This window comes from Meriones unguiculatus, chromosome 11 (assembly GCF_030254825.1).
Source record: "Meriones unguiculatus strain TT.TT164.6M chromosome 11, Bangor_MerUng_6.1, whole genome shotgun sequence".
NCBI classification, from domain to species: Eukaryota; Metazoa; Chordata; class Mammalia; order Rodentia; family Muridae; genus Meriones; species Meriones unguiculatus.
In genome coordinates, this window is record NC_083359.1 from 86,568,649 (window position 1) to 86,586,854 (window position 18,206).

An 18,206-nucleotide genomic window follows, 5' to 3' on the forward strand; every position below is an offset into this window, starting at 1 on the left:
TTCCGCACTTACACGGCGACACGTGCTTTCTTAACACGATAAGGTGAAGTTGTTCTGTACGTATGGATCCATATTTTTAATTAACCCTTCGAGGTTAGCACAGTAGTAATGGGTTTCACGCATGTGCCATTATCCTTGTCTGTGTTTTAGTTTTTAGGTTTAATGTGTATTAGTTTTTGCCTGCACGTAGGCATGTGTACTGTGTGTGTGCCTGCTACCCTTAAGAGTTCTGATCTGGTTTGTCTGGGGTTTTGTTTATATTTTTGAGACCATGTTTCACATAGTCCAATTCCCAATCCTCCTGCCTCAACCTCCCAAGTGTCAGGAAGATAAGTATGTACTGCCACACCTGGAGACTGACTTTACTTTTCTTTTCCGAATATTCGAGTGTGTTCAGAACCACAGTCTTGATTCTACAGGAAGGAAGTGCCACCACCAGGGAAGGGTTAGCCCCTGCCATTTCTGCCAGTGCCCCAGAGGATCACCTTCCCTGGGCAGGGCAGGATTAAGTCCAAAATCCCTCCACCATCAAGGTCATCCCTCTGTTTTCAGAATGAATCCCAGAGACTTCCTCTTAGCCCAGCTCAGCTTGTGGGGCCCAGGCCTCCATGAGAGGCTTTGGATAGGGTTGACATGTTTCCTGAGAAGCCCTGAAGCAGGAGGAAGGCCAGCAACACCAAGTTCTCCCTTGAGAGAAATGTAGATGCTGAAAACCCCCAAGGAATCCGTCTCTCCCAGCCAGAGAGCCCGAAGCCATGAAGCCAGGGACGCACTTCGTATCCTTGGTAACCAGCAACACACACACACACACACACACACACACACACACACACACGCACGCACACGAAAGCACCGACCCTTGTTTGGTCAGTGGCAGTATTTGTGGTACAGCTTTTGCTAGATTAAGTCATCACGTAGTTTTAGCTTTTTCTATTTCCACCACACTGTCTTCAACCTGAAACCAAGACCCCTGAACAGCTATGCCTCCGTCACCTGCCTCCCGCTCCCCCCACCCCCCGCCCAGCCCCACACCCAGCTCCTGGAGAAAAACTGGGAGAAAACTGCCACTAGGCGTGCGGAAGCTGAGGAAGCTGATCGGAATAGAGAAGAAATGAGGTGGTTTGGGTTTTGTTTTTTTCCTTTAGACTAAACATTTCCAGCTTGGATAGTCATTGCTAGGTGACAGTGTTTGGGCAAACTATGTAACCTAAGCAAGGTTAGCACAGCTGGCCCCAGTCAGTGTGCAACAGGACAGTAAGAAAGGCCAACAGCCAGCGAGTGCCAGGTCTTAGCGATAGGTCTCACTGCTGAGTCACTGCAGCCATCATCTCTTCACCCAGCTTATCTTCATCCTCTTCAATTCCTCGTGCTCAGCGCACTGCCTGGTTCAGGACAGTCCTCAGCGTCTCTTGCTGAAGGGACAGAAATACCCACCCAGCAGGCATGCATAAGCAGCTGTAAAGTGCAGGGTGCTTTTCTGCAGTGGGTGGAGCCATGGACAAGACAGAAGAGTCTTGCTATTCACGTTCTTGTTGGGGGACCAGAAGAGTGAACACTCAGCTGACAGACACAGAGCGGATCTGGTGGGCTAGGGAGTGGCTATTTTATTTCAAGTCATTTTAGATGTGTGTGTGTGTGTGTGTGTGTGTGTGTGTGTGTGAGAGAGAGAGAGAGAGAGAGAGAGAGAGAGAGAGAGAAAGAGAGAAGGTCAGAGGACAGCCCTCAGGGCCCAGTTCCGTCTTTCCACCATGTGGACGGGGGCTAACTTAGTTCCTCAGGCCCACCACACCATCTCTCTGGCCTGAGGTGGCTTTTATATGTTGCGCAAGGTCTCTCTAAGGGAACGTCTGAACATAGCCTTAGGCTAGGAACAGACCACACACAAACCTCTGCCTACGTGCTGTTTTAAGCCCTGAAGGAGGCACACAGGCGGCTCATTTCAAGGGTAGGGGTTTGAGTAGCTGCAGGGCTTCAAATGAAAAGGCTTTGTACCTCTTCTTCTGTTCGATTAGAAACAAGCAAACACCATTCAGAAATTGAAAAAGATGTATTAAAATATTCACAGAAATACAAAAGAAAATATCAGAAAGTAACAATGAACTTGATATCTCTCCCTAGCCGGATGCATTTCCATGAGGAAACACAGACAAGAATTTTCATCTGTAAGCCATCCCTTTTAGGTGTCCTGTCATAATTCGCATGTAAGTTTTAGGCCTCACTCTTCCGGTCGGAAGACATGGGAAGGGCAGGTCTGCCATCTGGACGTGACCTCACTGTTATCTGTAGTCAGAAAAGAGCCCGGGTACTGCAGAGGAGGAGGTGTGTGGCGCTAGGACATGCGGTCTGTGCACTGTCCTGCAGGCGGCAGGACACCTGAATCACGCTGCAGACCGAGTCCCAGGATGCAGGCAGCTAACTGCTTCTACCTGGGGAAGAAAGCAGGTTTGGGACAGAGGATTGGGCTCTGACTGGGCAGGGAGGTCATGGAGTCAGCTGTAGACAGCCCTCAAGAAGAGGTGCCGTCTGAACAAAACCCACAGAGAGTCTCACATACATCCATGGTCCCAGCACTGCAAGGAGACGGGATAGCACCTGTGTCTGGAATGTGCCGTTCATTCATAGAAATGAATAAAAGTCGCTAGGAAGAAGAAAAAGGAGAATTCTGGCTTCCTCTGACGTTAACATCATGCTTGGGCTCTGTAATTTGTACCCTTTTAACCAGGAACACCGCCTCAGCCAGCTGTGCTGTGTGCACGCTGACAAAAGCTCACTGCTGAGAGCTTAGGTAACAGAAGGCTGGTGATGAGGACAATCTAAAGCTGAGAATCCCCTCCTATTTTAGAAAAGCAACAACAAAAACGACCCAAACTGCCCTCAGGTGGCACAGTTAATGGACAGTGTCTATAAGCTAGCATGGAATAAATGGTTCTGATACCGTGAGAAACACGCTTCCACTGAACATCTTTCTCTAGCTACGAGAAATCTCGAAATGCTAAGACTGGTTGAGCCCTTAGATGAAAAGGCCACGTCTGCTGGAAATACTAAACGGTTCTGTGGAGTCTCCAGGAAGGCAACCGTTATCACTGGATGGTAGGGATGTTTCTGAAACTTCCCAGTTAGAAATTTCTCTGCAAGAATATACAGCAACAGTAAGACAATTTACACATACATAGACTCATACCACTTCTTCATCATGCAACACCAGCCTCGCGCATCAGGGAGATTAAATAGAATATACACATCCTTTGTACACTTTTCCTTCTCTCTGAGTAGACATGTGCTCGTCCTTGCCTGACTCCTCAAGGCCATGCGTGGTAACGGGCATCTTCTGCACAGGAGTCCAATTTGCGTTTCTTTCATTGCTTAAGGTATGTTTGGGGGGTTCTCTCAGTCTTTCCGGATGTCCGCATACACCACAGACTCTGACTTATTGATCTTGCCACTGTGATGTCCGCCAGAGTGGTCTAACTGTGCGTATATGACCGGGCCCTGGAAAAGAGAAGCTGAATTAGAGGTTTGGAAAAACAGATGGTCCCTGAGCCACAGGAACACAGGCAATCACTACAGCCACACTCTAGGCTTCCCAGGCAAGGACTCCTCTCTTCTGAAGAGTCAAGGTTCCTTAGGATGATATGTTTAGAAATCAGCCTTTGCAACTGGTGCCTTGCATAAAGACTAGACTGGGCCCTTGATCGACCCAAGGGCCACTGAGATCTTGAGTTTCAGAATCATCCTATTAGAAAACAACATACAGATGCCATCCATAGAATTAATTTGTGCTGGTCACTTTATACAAATAGATCCTCAATTAAATACAACACAGTCCTTTCAGCTTGACCATATCATGACTGATTAAAGGTTTGCTGCTCTGTGAGACCCCCAACTTTTTCCGCTGTTAGGGACCAATCCTCTTGGTCTTGGCCAGGCTGGGAATGCCCTCCACTACTGAGCTGCATTACCAGACTGCCTCTCTGAGTTCCAATACCAGTTAACTGTACTGCCAAGCTTTCTTTTATTTATTTATTCACAGTCTAAGAAACATAGGAAAAACTCTAGACAGACTAAAGTAGACATTCCCTTAGCATCAAGAAAACTGACGAAGCTCAAGATGGCTGTAGAGTGCAATCCAGGAGAGCAAGAGAGGCTGGGCTGCTGGGAACAGGGCAGATGCCTGACTCTCAGGAGACAAAGCTGGGCAAAGGCTGATGGTTCAACTGCCAGAATGGCAGTTTACACTTACAATTTTTCCAATTCCTTTAAATCTGTAAAATTATAAAGAAAATTAACAAAACAGCTCTGGTTTAAGAAGGGAAATGTAGTGTGCCCCAAAATCAGGTCTTCTCCCAGTCTAGGGGACTTTGAGAAGCCTACCGGTGTCTTTGAGCTTCCTATTATAATAAAACAGCAGGTGCAGTGGCCAAAGCCAGGAGTGGCCAGGAGCCCAACCTGAGCCCTCCGGTGTGTAGGTTGAGATCCTGCAGAGTTCAGCATTCCAACCTGCACAGGGAAGACAGGCCTAGCTGCAGTGCTGCGTGACGGTGGATCACAAGTAGGAAAACCAGTCAGTCACTAGACCCATCTGGACTCGGGTAAAGTTACACTCCAGAACACAGGGGGTGCTGTGTGGCACTGGACATACTGGACCTCTGGCCTTGTTACAAGACTAAAATGGTAGCCATAAATGACCTGGTCGGTGCTAGACAGTGCACATGACAGACACCAGCTGTTACTGCCAGCATCAAGTCACACAAGCACACTCTGCAAAACTGAGGTAACTGAACCAAAAAGAGAGATTCCACTGGACTGATGTGCAGCACCGGCTGTTGTAAGCCCTTCGTCTTAGAGTGCTGATATGCACAGCAGCAGGTACCTGACCCAATGTAGGAAACTAAGAGAAGAAACACGGGATTACCCACAGCAGTCAGTAAGTGTTAAAATCCCAGCAGGTATTTCGTGTGAGACAATACTGTGTTTCATGTTGAGCCTGTCTGGAGAGGCAATGAAACAGGAGGAATCCTTCCTGGGGCTGGACTGGCTTTCTTCAGTTGCCTATCAATGTCTGATCTGTTCTTTATTCCCCTTAGAATACAACACATTTAAAGTCAGGGTCTTTGTTACTTATTCACCTAGAAGTTTTGAGATTATGGAGGGGCCAGGCCAGATGAAGGGATGTATAAATAATGCTGAGGACTGTGGGGTCCTGGCTGGGCTCAGGGATCAGCTCCACTGGAACAGCTCATGGAAGCTTGGTTCTGGGGCTAGTCAGAAGGTGATGTACACTGGGCTCTCTGTGGAACATGCCTCAGGACCTTGATTTTGACGTTCAGCGAGACTGCAATGGACTTCACGGGGATCCAGTGAAGAAGACTGATCTGGAAGCGAATCCCCTACTTCTAAGAGAGCCACGAGGGGTGAGGAAGAATACAGGAGGAAAAGAGCAGCAGCCAGATGCACAGAAGCCTAGCTGCCTTACCGCACAGCTCTGCGGCCAACCTTCGACTTTTCTTCCCCCAACAACTACTGCAACAATGAAGTGAAACTTTCGTTTGGCTAGCACCCCAACAACTGAAGAAGCCAGGTGTAGAACGCAGGCCTTTAATCTAGGCACTTACTTGGGAAGCAGAGACAGGTGGGTGTGAGTGCTAGGCCAGCCTGAGCTACAGGGGGATCCTGTTTCAAAAACAAAGCCAAACCTTTCAAGAAACACAATGCCTGAGGTGGCCTATTCTTTTAGTTGAACTCGGTCAACTAGAGAGATGCAATCAGCTCTGAATTCTCCCTCTAATTTCATACCAGTAAACGGTGTGTAATGACTCTTGTAGACAAACCAATTTTGGTTATCAAGAGAGTCGAGAAGAACTCATGAATCAGGAAAGAATCTTCAAGTTAGCCCTAGAGTCAGAAAGATCTAGGTCTAGAGACGCGCTCCGCCAGCAGAGCTTGCGTGAATCCTGACAACACCTTCAGGGGACAACAGAAGCAATAAATAATACATAATCTAGGACCCCTGTGGAGATTAGATAGGAAGCTGCTTAAGATGTGCGTCTTGAAATGTCACTGTGTCTCTAGATAGCCAGTGACAAATATATACATGTCCCACTGAAATCACTCTTCTCCAAATATTTATTTTTTTGCATGCAAATATTGACTCTTTCCAGAAAGGAATCAGGAAAATTCCTCAGATACTCAAACAAATTATCTTAAACCTGTTGTTGTAAAAATTAAGCTTCATAAAGGAGAGTTTGTTGCTTATCTTTCCTGCCATGACACTGTGCTCCAAGCTCTACCCAGAGCCTTCCTGCCCCCACCCTACCCAACCCATCCTGCCTCATGCTGCGCTGAAGGAGCCCTCCTGTGGTTCTGCTATTCACTGTGTGTGTGGGTGGGGGGGGATGAGGGTGATTGTTTTTGTTTCATCCTGAGGCAAAGGCCTTCACCATTTAGGTCCCTAGGGTGAATCATGGCGTTAGCTTGGCCAGACACAGTTATTACAGGTGACTAAAAGACCTAACATACTCTTGGCATGCAGGGGCTACAGGAAAAATGTCTGTGGGGGCTTCTGGCAACGTCTTGTTCATAACAGATATGCACACGAGGAAACCCGGGGTTTCTTCCTGTTACCCATTTTTACATGATGCCTAAAGCAAGGCAGCCATGTGAGGCTGAGAGAAAAGGGCTGGAAAAAAAAAGGCAGCTAGTCACAATGATAGTTCCCTGTAATCCTTGCACTTAGGAGGCTGAGACAGAACTGCTAACAGACCTGAAAAAGGAAACCATGTAGAGAGAGCACACTTGAATTTGTATCTTCAGTGACAATACCTCGGCAGCAGTGAGCACACAGCACCCTCAAACGCAGATATGTTCTCAGCACTCTCAGGAGCAGCTTCCCTGAGAGGTAGGTGCCACAGTCATTATCTGAAGGTCAGGCTGGTCTCAAAACACCTGGTCTCAAAATTTTCCTGCCATGTATGCACCAATCAACTCAGATGCGGTGAGCAAAGGCATCCCTTTGGACTAATTACTAGGGCTCTAAGGAGCCTGGGAACTGAGGACTATTTGAAGCAAATTTTGAACCCTAGCAGAGCAGCCTCTGATGTAAGTTAGCAGGAGCATGGAAACAATCATTAAAACAAAACCCAAACAAAAGCCTACCCAGTAAATCTGAAAATCATGGGATTCACCTCCTAGTACTGTGTCAGCTGTCCATGGATTGACAAATTCCACAGACAGCCGAGGCAGAAACTTCATTAATTACAACTTTTAAAAAGCACAGACATGACTTAGAAAACAACTGAGTAAATGTGCTTCTTTTTGAGATCCTATCTTGTATGCAGCCCAGTCTAACCTTGAATTCTGATCTACCTGACTCAGCCTCCCAAGTGCCAGGATTATATGGGGGGTGTGCCGTAAACCAGGCCTGACTATGCTTTATTCAATCTGACCAACTCCTTTCTTTCTTTCTCTCCATCTATCTACCTACCTATCTATCTTTCATCTATCTATTTATCTATCTATTTACCTACCTACCTATCTTGGAAACTTAACCTAGGATTTTGTGCAATGTTAAAAAGTATACTCTCTGCCATTGAGATCCCTAACCCCTCCAACTTTTAATTGGAGTGTTCTGAATATAATCAGCACAGCTGAGTTTACTACAGTCCCTTTTCATTCTCAGTTTTTCTTCCCAAGTACCACACCTACGTTCTTTGCAAATGGAGCAAGCGCTATGACTGCTGAGCCATCTCTCCAGCCCCAGTCTGGGTTGGTTCCTATCCACTGATTTCTTTTAGCTACCTGCTTCTTATATGCCGACTTTCCCTCAGCCCTCTCTGAGGCAAGGTCTCTGTGTAGCCCAGCTTGATCTTTAGGCAATCCTTGTGTCTCAGCCTCTCAAGTACTAGTACTACAAGTTTGTGTTACCACACCTGGCTTATGCCTAATCATTTTTGATTGGTACCAGATACTATGAACTTTACACCACCAGGCACTGGATTGATGGGCACAGCTAAATGACTTTGAACTAGTTTAATTCTCTAAAGGCTTCTTCTCAGACCCTGAAACAATGGGGACAGAGCACCCTTCCTCCCGTATCACTTTAAGCACCTACAAAGTCCTACAGAGTACTCCGAGCACCAGCACCAACATCAAACAACTCCAGGCGAGCGCCAAGCACTGTGCATCTTGTTCTTTTCTGATGGTTCTTTCCCTGGTCTCAAAATTTTCCTGCCATGTATGCACCAATCAACTCAGCCCAAACTCTCGGAGATACTGCTCCAGGCTTATCAAGTGCTCAAACACACTCATGGCTGTGCATGCTCTTCCTTTCGAATGTCTGTTTTTCTGTCCGGACTCTGATTTCCACCTCTTATCAGTTCCACTTTCCCGCCTGTACCACTGTCTGTGGCACGCTGGTGGGATCAGAGGGTCTGCACTGTTTCTTCCCTTTGAGAGCTCAGAGAGTAGGATGACGTCAATGTCCCGAAAGCCACTGTCTTCTCTGTTCAAAACTAGGGGTTTGTTTTCAGCAGGAGAACAATGCCCACTTCACTGCAAGGGCAAGGCAGAACTCTCCCATGGCTCTGTTAGCCATAAACCTATTTCTAATCTCCTGACTTCGCTACAATGCTCTGCCTGGTCAGGACCCAGATCAGTAAACTAAGGCACACTGTGGAAATGGAGAAAAGGAGGGGGAGGAAGCAGATAGGATCAGGTTCTGGGCCTGAAGCTGCTGGAGAACACATGTTGTCTAGAGACTGGGTTTGCTTTTAGAAATTCAAAACAATGCCTCAGTTTCCTCACTGACCTCAGTCGCCTCACATGTAAAACCCATGGGATGAAACTATCATGTTCTTTATGGAACATATAGTTCCATCTCTTTACTGTTTGTGAAATCTAGTCCTTTTAGCTGTTACCTCTTTAGGGCAAAGCAGAATTGGCCAAATTCCTCAGAATGGTTTCTATTCACACAGACCCCATGGGCACTAAGCTGTGAAGCTCTGAAGAAGCTACAGTTATGGTTCAAACAGCACAGTAAAAGCACAATATGAAGCAGAACACTGGGTCCCATGCTAAATTCCAAAAGATATTCCCTTCAATACTTCCTACAATCAGCCTACTTCCTACAAAAACCCTTCCTTTCTCATCTAGCCTGTAAATTATTCACATATGCATTTCTTCTCAAAAACATTTCTTAAGATTCTTTTGTTTCTATGTGTTTGAGTATTCTGCCTGCACTGTCTGTGCCGATGGACATCAGAAGAGAGCATTGGATTTCCTGGACCTACATAGTCAGAGATGATCGTGAGCCACCATGTGGATTCTGGGAACTAAACCAGGGTCCTCTGCAAGAGCAGCCAAGTGCTCCCAATCGCTGGCCCATCTCTCCAGCCCCTCAGTTTTTTCCTAAATAAAACCAAATTTCTGTTTCATTATCAATACCAAGAATATAAACTTTTCCCTGAAAATAAATTTTGTAGTACTCTGCATCATAATTCCTGACCGCCATGGCTGGTCATGAACTATTTCTTGTTTTATTATTCATACTAAGAACACCAATTTCCCCTGATAACTTCTCTGTGTGTGTGTGTGTGTGTGTGTGTGTGTGTGTGTACGCACATATGTATGTGTGTGTGTATGTACATATGCATGAGCATGTGTACATGTGCTAAAGACTATCTTGCATGTATGTGGTTTCTTGGGAACCACACTTTCTTTTTTTTGATATGTTCTCTGTCTCTCTCTCAGGGGCTTTCTAGACAGCCCTGAACTCACAGAGATCCACCTGCTTCTGCCTCCCTAGTGCTAGAATCAAAGGCATGGGCCACCATTGCTGACCAGACAGGGTCTCTTTAACAGGACCTGGGACTTGCCAATTAGGCTAGGCTAGCTGGCCAGGGAGCCTCAGGGGTCCATGGTCTCTACCTGTCCAGCACTGTGACCGTAAGTGTGGAGTGCCACACCCAGCTTCCCCTCTTTCCTTATGTGGGCTCCACGGACTGAACCCAGGTCCTGTTGCAAGAACCTTCAGGAAAGTTAATAAACTACTGCCCCAGCCCTTTCCTGTTAAATTCTTACAGAATTCTTACCATTACAGTTTACTAGATTTTATTTCTTTGGGCAACTGAAGAATGTTTTAGAGCTGACAAGGCCACTTGCTATTTGCACTTGGGCCAAAGGAGCCACATTTTTAGTAAGTGTTAGTGGTGGTTTGTGGGGAACTTCACTGAGATCAGTTCTTTCTACACATTTTCCTGTGATCTTACGCCGCCCTTTAATTCCTCCATCTTCCTCCCTCTCTCTGTCTGCACGTCTCTATGACAGTGCAGTATTCTCCCTTACACCCAAGAAATTACAGCGTACCAAACCTTAGAGCACCATGCCATCAGCTGTTACCTGGTGAGATCCGGCGGAAGGCGGACTCTTTACTAGCCCCTCTGTGTCGGAGGGATACTTCCGTGGAGCCTGCTTAACTGGTGACAAACGCTCTGAAGTACTGCAGCTGATGAAGTGACAATTTGAAGAACAAATGTAAAAACAAAAAATTATAATAAATGGAAACAAAAGTGATGTGCAAGTGACGGCACAATGAAACAATGGATACATAAAAGCAAAAACAACAGAAAACAAAACAATGGGTCTCAGACAATCGATAGTTTGAAACTATCTTCCACTCCTGAAACTGTAGCATTCTTCTAAACCCACGGGCATGTTGCTGAGGGGGGAAAGAGCACGTTGTGATTCTGTCTGTGTGGTGCGTTTTTGTCTCCTGCCATCCACCCCACCTCAGGATAAATGTTTGAAGGAATAAGTTCCCCTGGCTTAGTGGCCAAGTGCTTTAGTCATCATCAAAGGAAAGGCCCTTCTGGGTGACTTTCGAAAAGAACAGTCCACATCCAGACTCAGCATGGTGGCTTCCCTCACTTCTTCCAATCTTTAGTTCCCCACACTTTGTTTTCCTATCAACACTACCACCAAATAAAACCAGAAAACAAAAACCTCAAAACATGAACAGCCAAGAAATCATGACCCACAGGACACTGTGGAGCCCAACATGTAATGGAACATGCGCTGAACTCTGTGAGAGACACAGAGGCATCTTTGACAAGTGCTACCTCAGCCAGGCAGTGGTGCATGCCTTTAGTTCCAGCAGTCGGAAGGCAGAGGCAGGTGGATCTCTGTGAGGCCAGCCTGGTCTACAGAGCGAGTTCCAGGACAGCCAGGGCTATATAGAGTGACCCTGCCTCAAAAAACCAACAAAGCAAAAATGAAACAAACAAGTGCTACCTCGTGAATAAATCAGGGCAAATGAACACCAGGAAGGTTATTAGGGCTGTGTCATTAGTGCTGATGTACCAGCTTAAGAAGTGAGGAGTCTGGAGAGGACCACATTTGAAGTGTCATTACTTAGACCAAAGCATCGTGGGCACTTTGCAAACCTCCTTCTCTGAATGGGGCCACGCGCCCTAAGCCAAACTGTTCAGTTATCCTATCACAAAGGTCTTAATCTTTAACCATAAAATTCATGTATGGAAATCACACACATATACTTCACGTGAAGGGCACACACACACACACACACACACACACACACTCAGATGAACCTAAGTTTATCTGGATGTTATGTTTTGTTTTCAGGAGAGTCGAATGACACATTCGTGAACACACCAAAACAGCTGTCGGGTTAGCACAGGGCTGGCTGGTTAGTGTTGACAGGGGGAACGGGCTGAGCACGTACACACAGCACTAACAAGCAACGGGCCATGTGGTGGGTTACCATGTGTCTGGTGGGAGCAGCAGAGGCGCCAGCCTGGTGACAGCGCCACCGTGTCTTCTATGTCAGCTTTTCTTAAGAAGGGAAGCTAACCAGGACTCGGGCCCAGCACACCCAGAAAGAAAGGCAAGAAATGGGGGTGGGAGGAACCACAGTAAGAACAGCAACAACCACGGAGCCATGCAGGCAGGGCCCCAAGGAATATCCTCCTGCCACTTTATTAACCCCCGAGCAAGAACTACGCCTCCAGCGTTACTGCCTTAGATTAGCCCCATTTTGAAAACCGTCAATCCCAGTGTATTTAATCACAAAACACTCCTCATGCAAGGGGTAATCGTCAGCAGAAGCATTCCAAGCAAATAACACCTGAACCAGAACACGCAGACCTGTCTAAACACAGCACTCCTAACAACTGCGGGTCAGCAAAGCCCACAGCGAGAGGCCCCGCCCCCCGGGCATGCAGTCTCTAACCACAGTCGCTCTAGACCGGCTCAAGCTAGCGTGTGTGCGTGTTCACGTGTGCGATGCTGCTCATGCATATACCTCCTTGAATGCAGCCTTCACCCCCGGTCTAAGCGTGTGGGTGCTTTAGCTTATATGGGTTAGCTTTCCAGCTGGAGTGGGGAAAAGAGAAGGACTCGCAGTCAGGCACAGCCTACACTCAGATGTCCCTTGTGAATCAGCTCCTTCCTTCTTCCTCTTACAGCTTGACATTAACCCTTATTCTCCCAGTTTAGGTGCTTATAACCAAGGGAGAGCAAAGCGAGGAAGCTGCTCGGGTTGCAGTGTGCTGCAAACTACAGCAGAGAGAAGCCTTGAATCACACTGGACCAGGAGGGCCTTTTACGACAGAGCATCTCCAGTGGGATTTTATATAACCAAGCGAAAGGAAAGCCCTTATAAGATTAATAACAACACATTACAATGAAACTGGTTTTTGTGTTTTTTTTAACCTTTTCTCGTTTCATTTTTTTTAACATTTATTTGTTTGTTCAGAGTGGTGGCACGCATGCGTAGCACGGCGTGCTAATGGAGGTCAAAGGAGAACTTGTGGGGAGTTAGTTCCCTCCTACCCTGTTGGATCCAGGGATTAACCTCCAGTCATTCATTTGGGGTGGGCAACCATCTTTATCTTCATCTGCTATAGCATCTTACCAGTATATAGCCAAGTATGACCCTGAACTATTTCCCAGGAACTAGAATTGCAGGCGTGTGCCACCATGCCTGGCGAGATTAAACCCTTAAATTGGGTGAGCGATGTTTGCGGCTGAGGCTCAGCACATGACTGCTGAGCAAGTCAATTCTCCCAACCTCAGAAGGAAACTGCAGAGCAGACTGGCCTCCTACCCCGACAGCAAGCCCGGCTGACATCTGCTTTCTAACAACATAGCACCCAGGACTGATCGAGGCCGACAGGGAAGCAAACAGCAGATAATTCTCCACAGTGCTTTTCCCATAAAAAGTAAATTTTTATTTAAGCCCAATTTTTTTCTGTCTGGCCCTTTCCTAAAAGACAGCAGTTCTTACCCGGTATAATCCCGCTTTGCGTGTTTCCTTCTGTAGAGGACAACCAGGACCAGGCTGATGAGCAGAGTGAGGCCAAGGACCACAGCAGTAACAGTGCCCACCACCACCCAGACCAGGAACACCAACAGATTGTCTAGAGGGGAGGACAGGGTGAGGTTCGGGTACGGGACCAGAGAGAAGAAACGGAACTTCATTAGTTTAGTAAGCAAGGGTCTCCCTTTAGCAGTTATCATTTTATTTAGCCTCTTTTATTAGCCAAAACCCACGGAGCAGCATGTAATGATGGCCCACTGCTGCCATACCCATGGCCTATCAGCTGAAAACGACCTAGAGAGCCAGGCACTGCTACACCCCCAACCCTCTCCACAGTCAGAGCGAATCTGGTGACTCTCCGGCAGAAGGTGGCCTTGGGAGGAGCCACTGGCACCTGCACTCCCCCTGCACAGCCTCAAACACGGGAAGAAATTACTCTACTGCTTTGAGGCATACTAAAATATCATCCTAGACAATATCAAATTAGCCTCAGTCAGGGCTGGAGAGATGGCTCAGAAATTAAGAGCACTGGCTGCTCTTCCAACAGTCCTGAGTTCAATTCCCAGCAACCACATAGTGGCTCCCAACCATCTATGACGAGATCTGGTGCCCTCTTCTGGCGTGCAGTTGTACATGCAGGCAGAACTCATATACATAATACACATAATAAAATAAATACATCTTTTTAAAAAAGTCTCAATCTCCTTTCCCCACAGCCTACTTCATCGAACCAGAGTGAATCTGGTCTTTCTTGGTCTTAATGCCGAATCAGCTCCACAGGCTCCAGATACAGGTGTGGGAAAGGAAGCCACCTCCTGTCCTGATGGAGCAGCAGCTCCCAAACCAGCAGCTCTGCTGGGCTAAACCACCACAGAGATGGAGGCACAGCTGGAAGGCAAAGCCTTCCCTGCAAGACTCAGGATGTGGCCAGCATCTGTAAGGCCTGGGGTTTGATATCTAACACCATAAAAGCATAAAACTAACCCCCCCCCATACTTCCTTCCAAATGCACCCTGAAACATAAATCTTATTCCCCAGATAAACATGGTAAAAGAGACCATCAGGTCACATCAGCCACCTTGGGAAGTACCTATTTCCACCACATGGAGCCTAATGTGCCCCGGCCGGACAACAATGTCAGGAGGGTTTTTGACATCACAGATATAGGTGCCATTGTGAACAGCCTGGATATTTTCTATTTTGATTGATGCATCTTTCTTCTCAAGGTCCCCGGCCCAGGTGACTCGGTCTTTAAATGGTGGATAATCTCCAATGTAGACTTGTCCTTGCGAGTAGTGGAAAAACTGCAATGAGAAAACAGGAACAGGTGAGCTGCTCTCAGCGGCGGTACTGTGAGGGCTTCTTTTTAAAAAAGACTCCCACAGAAAGACATGCAAAGCACACGAGGGCTTGGCAAAGGGCCTTTACTCTCCTGTCCTTCTGGCTTCCACCACAGGGTGACACAACAACAAAGTCCTTGCCAAATGCGGGGTCCACGGCTCTTCGGCCTCCCAGACGCCCATCTGTGAGAAGTAAATCTACGGTCCTTATGAATTATCCAGTCATTGCCACTTTATTATATCACAAAAATGGCTTAGAAATCTATTGTTCATCATAAACCTTGAAGTGCTCCTTCTCCTCCCACTGCCCTTCCCGTGCAACCCATGTCCTAACAGTCAACCAGTTCACATAACCCAAGTTCTCTGTTTTCTCTTCAGTTCCCATCTGATTTCGTCAAGCTTCCCCTTGTCTGCCCTGAATTTCACAAATGACGAATGTGAAGCTCAGAAAACCGTAGTGACCTGCCCCAGGTCACAGGTCTTGGAGATGGAATTCAAGCCCCTCTTTGATTCAAAGACTAGGAGACTTCTGTTATTTGGCATCTCTCCTGCTCAAAGTCAGCTGCCATCTGCCTTCCTTTCTCCCTTCCTCCCATCCCCAGCAAGGAAACAGACAATAAGTTGTCAACCCAGAAAACAAGCCTTCCCTTCCTGTAGCATCTCTAAATGCCCTCCAACTTGCATTCTGAACCAGCAATGGTGACCCATCACGAAGTAGGAGAAAGTACAGGTACTATGTACCAATCTGGGACAAGGAAGCAGAGGTGCACCTAGCCCAGACTGGAGGAAGAGAGGCAGCAAACGTTCTCATTTCTATTAACAGTTCTTATTTCTTATTAAGAACTAACATAAGCAAAGAACTAACTGGACCAGGTGGAACCATCACTACAGAATCCCACAGAACCACTTCAAAGAACACAACTAAAGTAAAAGGACACAGAAGAGAAAGAGAGGGGAAGAAAGGTCGGTTCAATGCCAGACATGTGGACCCCAACTTCAGGCAGCAGTGGTCAGCACTGTGGAGCATCTTGCTGCATCGGAACGTGGCAGAGTACCCCGGGAAGATGGAATACATGTTCTGGGGAACTCTCTCTGCACCATGCGGACCCTATTTCCTCACTTCACCTAATCTCACCCTAATGACCTCCAAACACGATCAGGGGACTAAGATCCAACGTGGACTTTGGGGAACATATTCAAACCACAGCCAAAAAAGAGCTACTCTTCTGGGTGGGTTGGTCTGTTTGTCTTGGGGAAGGGTGGCATGGAAGGACAGGGTACCACTGTGTAGCCCTGGACATTCTGCAGCTCACTTTGTAGACCAGCCTGGCCTCAAACTCACAGAGATCCCCCGACCTCTGCCTCCCGGATTCTGGGATTAAAGGTGTGTGCCACCACACCACACCTGGCCCAAGAGCTAGATACTTTTACTTAATGATGGATGGCATTCTTGCCCTGTCGAGTACTGACAACTCAATGCACATTACTAAAGCAGGGGCCAGTGTCCAAAGGACACACAGCGGACCCACAGGAGAACAGGGCCATGAAGTCTCTACCTTAGGACTGCAAGAACCAGACACCATACTGAGAACTTTCTTGTTCTCAGCCGCCTTCTGTGGGAGGTTTTATCAGCTCCCTTTATAGACAGGGATGGGAAGCGTTGGTCCATATCTAGCAAGCTCTTGCTACATAACTAGCCTCTACCAGTCACTGATTCTCTGTGATGATTAATCTCAACTATGATCAACTCTAGACACACCTGGAGGATGGGCTCTGCACATGCCTGTGGGAGATCGTCTTGGCTTAATTAACTGACATGGGAAAATTTGCCCACCATAGCGAGCACCATTCCCTGGGCTGGGATCTGGACGGCATAAAAAGGGGGGAGTGAGCTGAGTATGCATTTGTCATTCTGTGCTTCCCTAAGTCACTGTGCTGTGACCAGCTACGTCAAGCTCTGCTGTCTTGACTGCTCCCCTCCATAATGGATGGTGCCGTTGAATTATGAGCCCAAATAAACCCTTTCTCCTTTAGGTTGCTTCCGTCAGTATTTTATCACAGCAACAAGGAGAAAACAGGACAGCACGTGTGTCCCCCCTCTCAGCACCTTCCTTCTGTTGAGCCCCTTGTCATCCTGGAACGACACGCCAGGCTTCCTTCTCAGTATGCTCAGGTAAGAGCAAAGGCAGACCGATACAGACAGATATCTTAAAATAAATAGAAATATGAGCTGGAAAGGTGTGGGATAAGGCACAGTCCAGCAGAGGCTGCTGTGTGGAAGTGAATGACTCCACGCGGACTCTGATGGTCGGAAATTAGGGGATGAGGTGGGGAACAGCAACACGGTAGACATGCGGACGACATGGCAAAGAACATTAAAAGACAAGAAAATAAGCTGCATTCAAAAGATGCTGAGCAAACTTTCTCCTGGCACATTTTGAAGCATGAGAAGAGAGAGCCTTACGGCAGCTCATTTCAGTAATGGGCGGTCAGAGTGGATCACTGATCATAGGAGAGTACAGCAGTGTGTTTGAGGTGGTGAACGCAGAAGGAAGAGGAGGGAGGGGGGGCAGGAGGGGGGCAGGAGGGAGGGGGGGGCAGGAGGGGGGACAGGAGGGAGGGGGGGCAGGAGGGAGGGGGGGCAGAAGGGGGGGCAGGAGGGAGGGGGGGCAGGAGGGAGGGGGGCAGGAGGGGGGGCAGGAGGGGGGAAGGAGGGAGGGGGGGGTAGGAGGGAGGGGGGGCAGGAGGGGGGGCAGGAGGGCGGTGGTCCCTACCGACACAGCGCTGTCCGTGCCGTCTGGCTGGAAGCTCCAGGAAACAATGGTCAACCACCCCGTTGTATTGGGAGAGTCAAACGTGCACGTGAGCTTCCCCTGCGTCCCGTTCGCCACAAAGAGCTCTTTAGGGGTGTGCACCTCCAAGGCTGATACTCTCGCTGTCACTGAAAACAAACAAACAAGTTCAAGAACAGGACATGGCCGAAATTCCACTGTGCACATTTGCCAAAGAAAGGGTACCGGTTTTCTTCACAGTAAGTGTTTAATGGTTTGGGAGACATGTAGTTTATTTGGAGACACAGCCTCACTATGTGGCCCAAGCTGGCCTTGAACTCAGAATCCTCCTGCTTCGGCCTGGTTAGTGTTGGGATTACAGGCATGGACCACCAGACATGGTTTATTTTGAGTTTTTATTAATTAAAGATTAATTTTCTTTTTCACTAGTTTGGCTATAGTTATTTTTTAAAAAAGATTTATCTATTAATTAAATATATAGTATTCTGCCTGCATGTGTTGCCTGCAGGCCAGAAGAGGGCACGAAACCTCATTATAGATGGTTGTGAGCCACCATGTGATTCCTGGGAATTGAACTCAAGATCTTTGGCAGAACAGCCAGTGCTTTTAACCTCTGAGCGATCTCTTTAGCCCCCATTTTTTTTTTTTTTTTTTTTTTTTAATGAACAGATGAGCCAGGTTTGGTGCAAATGCCTTTAATCCCAGCACTCCAGAGACAGAAGCAGTCAGATCTTTGTGAGTTTG

At 47.4% G+C, this 18,206-nt stretch overlaps 1 protein-coding gene across 4 annotated transcripts in view; it reads right to left on the reverse strand.

Annotated features, from left to right (window-relative positions):
* Positions 1–2,028: 2,028 nt before the first annotated feature.
* The window catches only part of Mpzl1 (myelin protein zero like 1), a 40,667-nt gene continuing 24,489 nt past the window's right edge, over positions 2,029–18,206 (reverse strand). For 2 of the 4 annotated variants that reach the window (XM_021658258.2, XM_060364604.1), the window contains exons 2-6: positions 17,445–17,611; positions 14,409–14,634; positions 13,298–13,430; positions 10,393–10,498; positions 2,029–3,489 (exon numbers count right to left, since the gene is read on the reverse strand). In XM_021658258.2, coding sequence (XP_021513933.1) covers positions 3,388–3,489; positions 10,393–10,498; positions 13,298–13,430; positions 14,409–14,634; positions 17,445–17,611 — 734 coding nt within the window. In that variant the 3' untranslated portion in view covers positions 2,029–3,387. The remainder of the gene's footprint in view (positions 3,490–10,392; positions 10,499–13,297; positions 13,431–14,408; positions 14,635–17,444; positions 17,612–18,206) is intronic. The other 2 variants (XM_021658259.2, XM_021658260.2) reach the window with 2 other exon arrangements.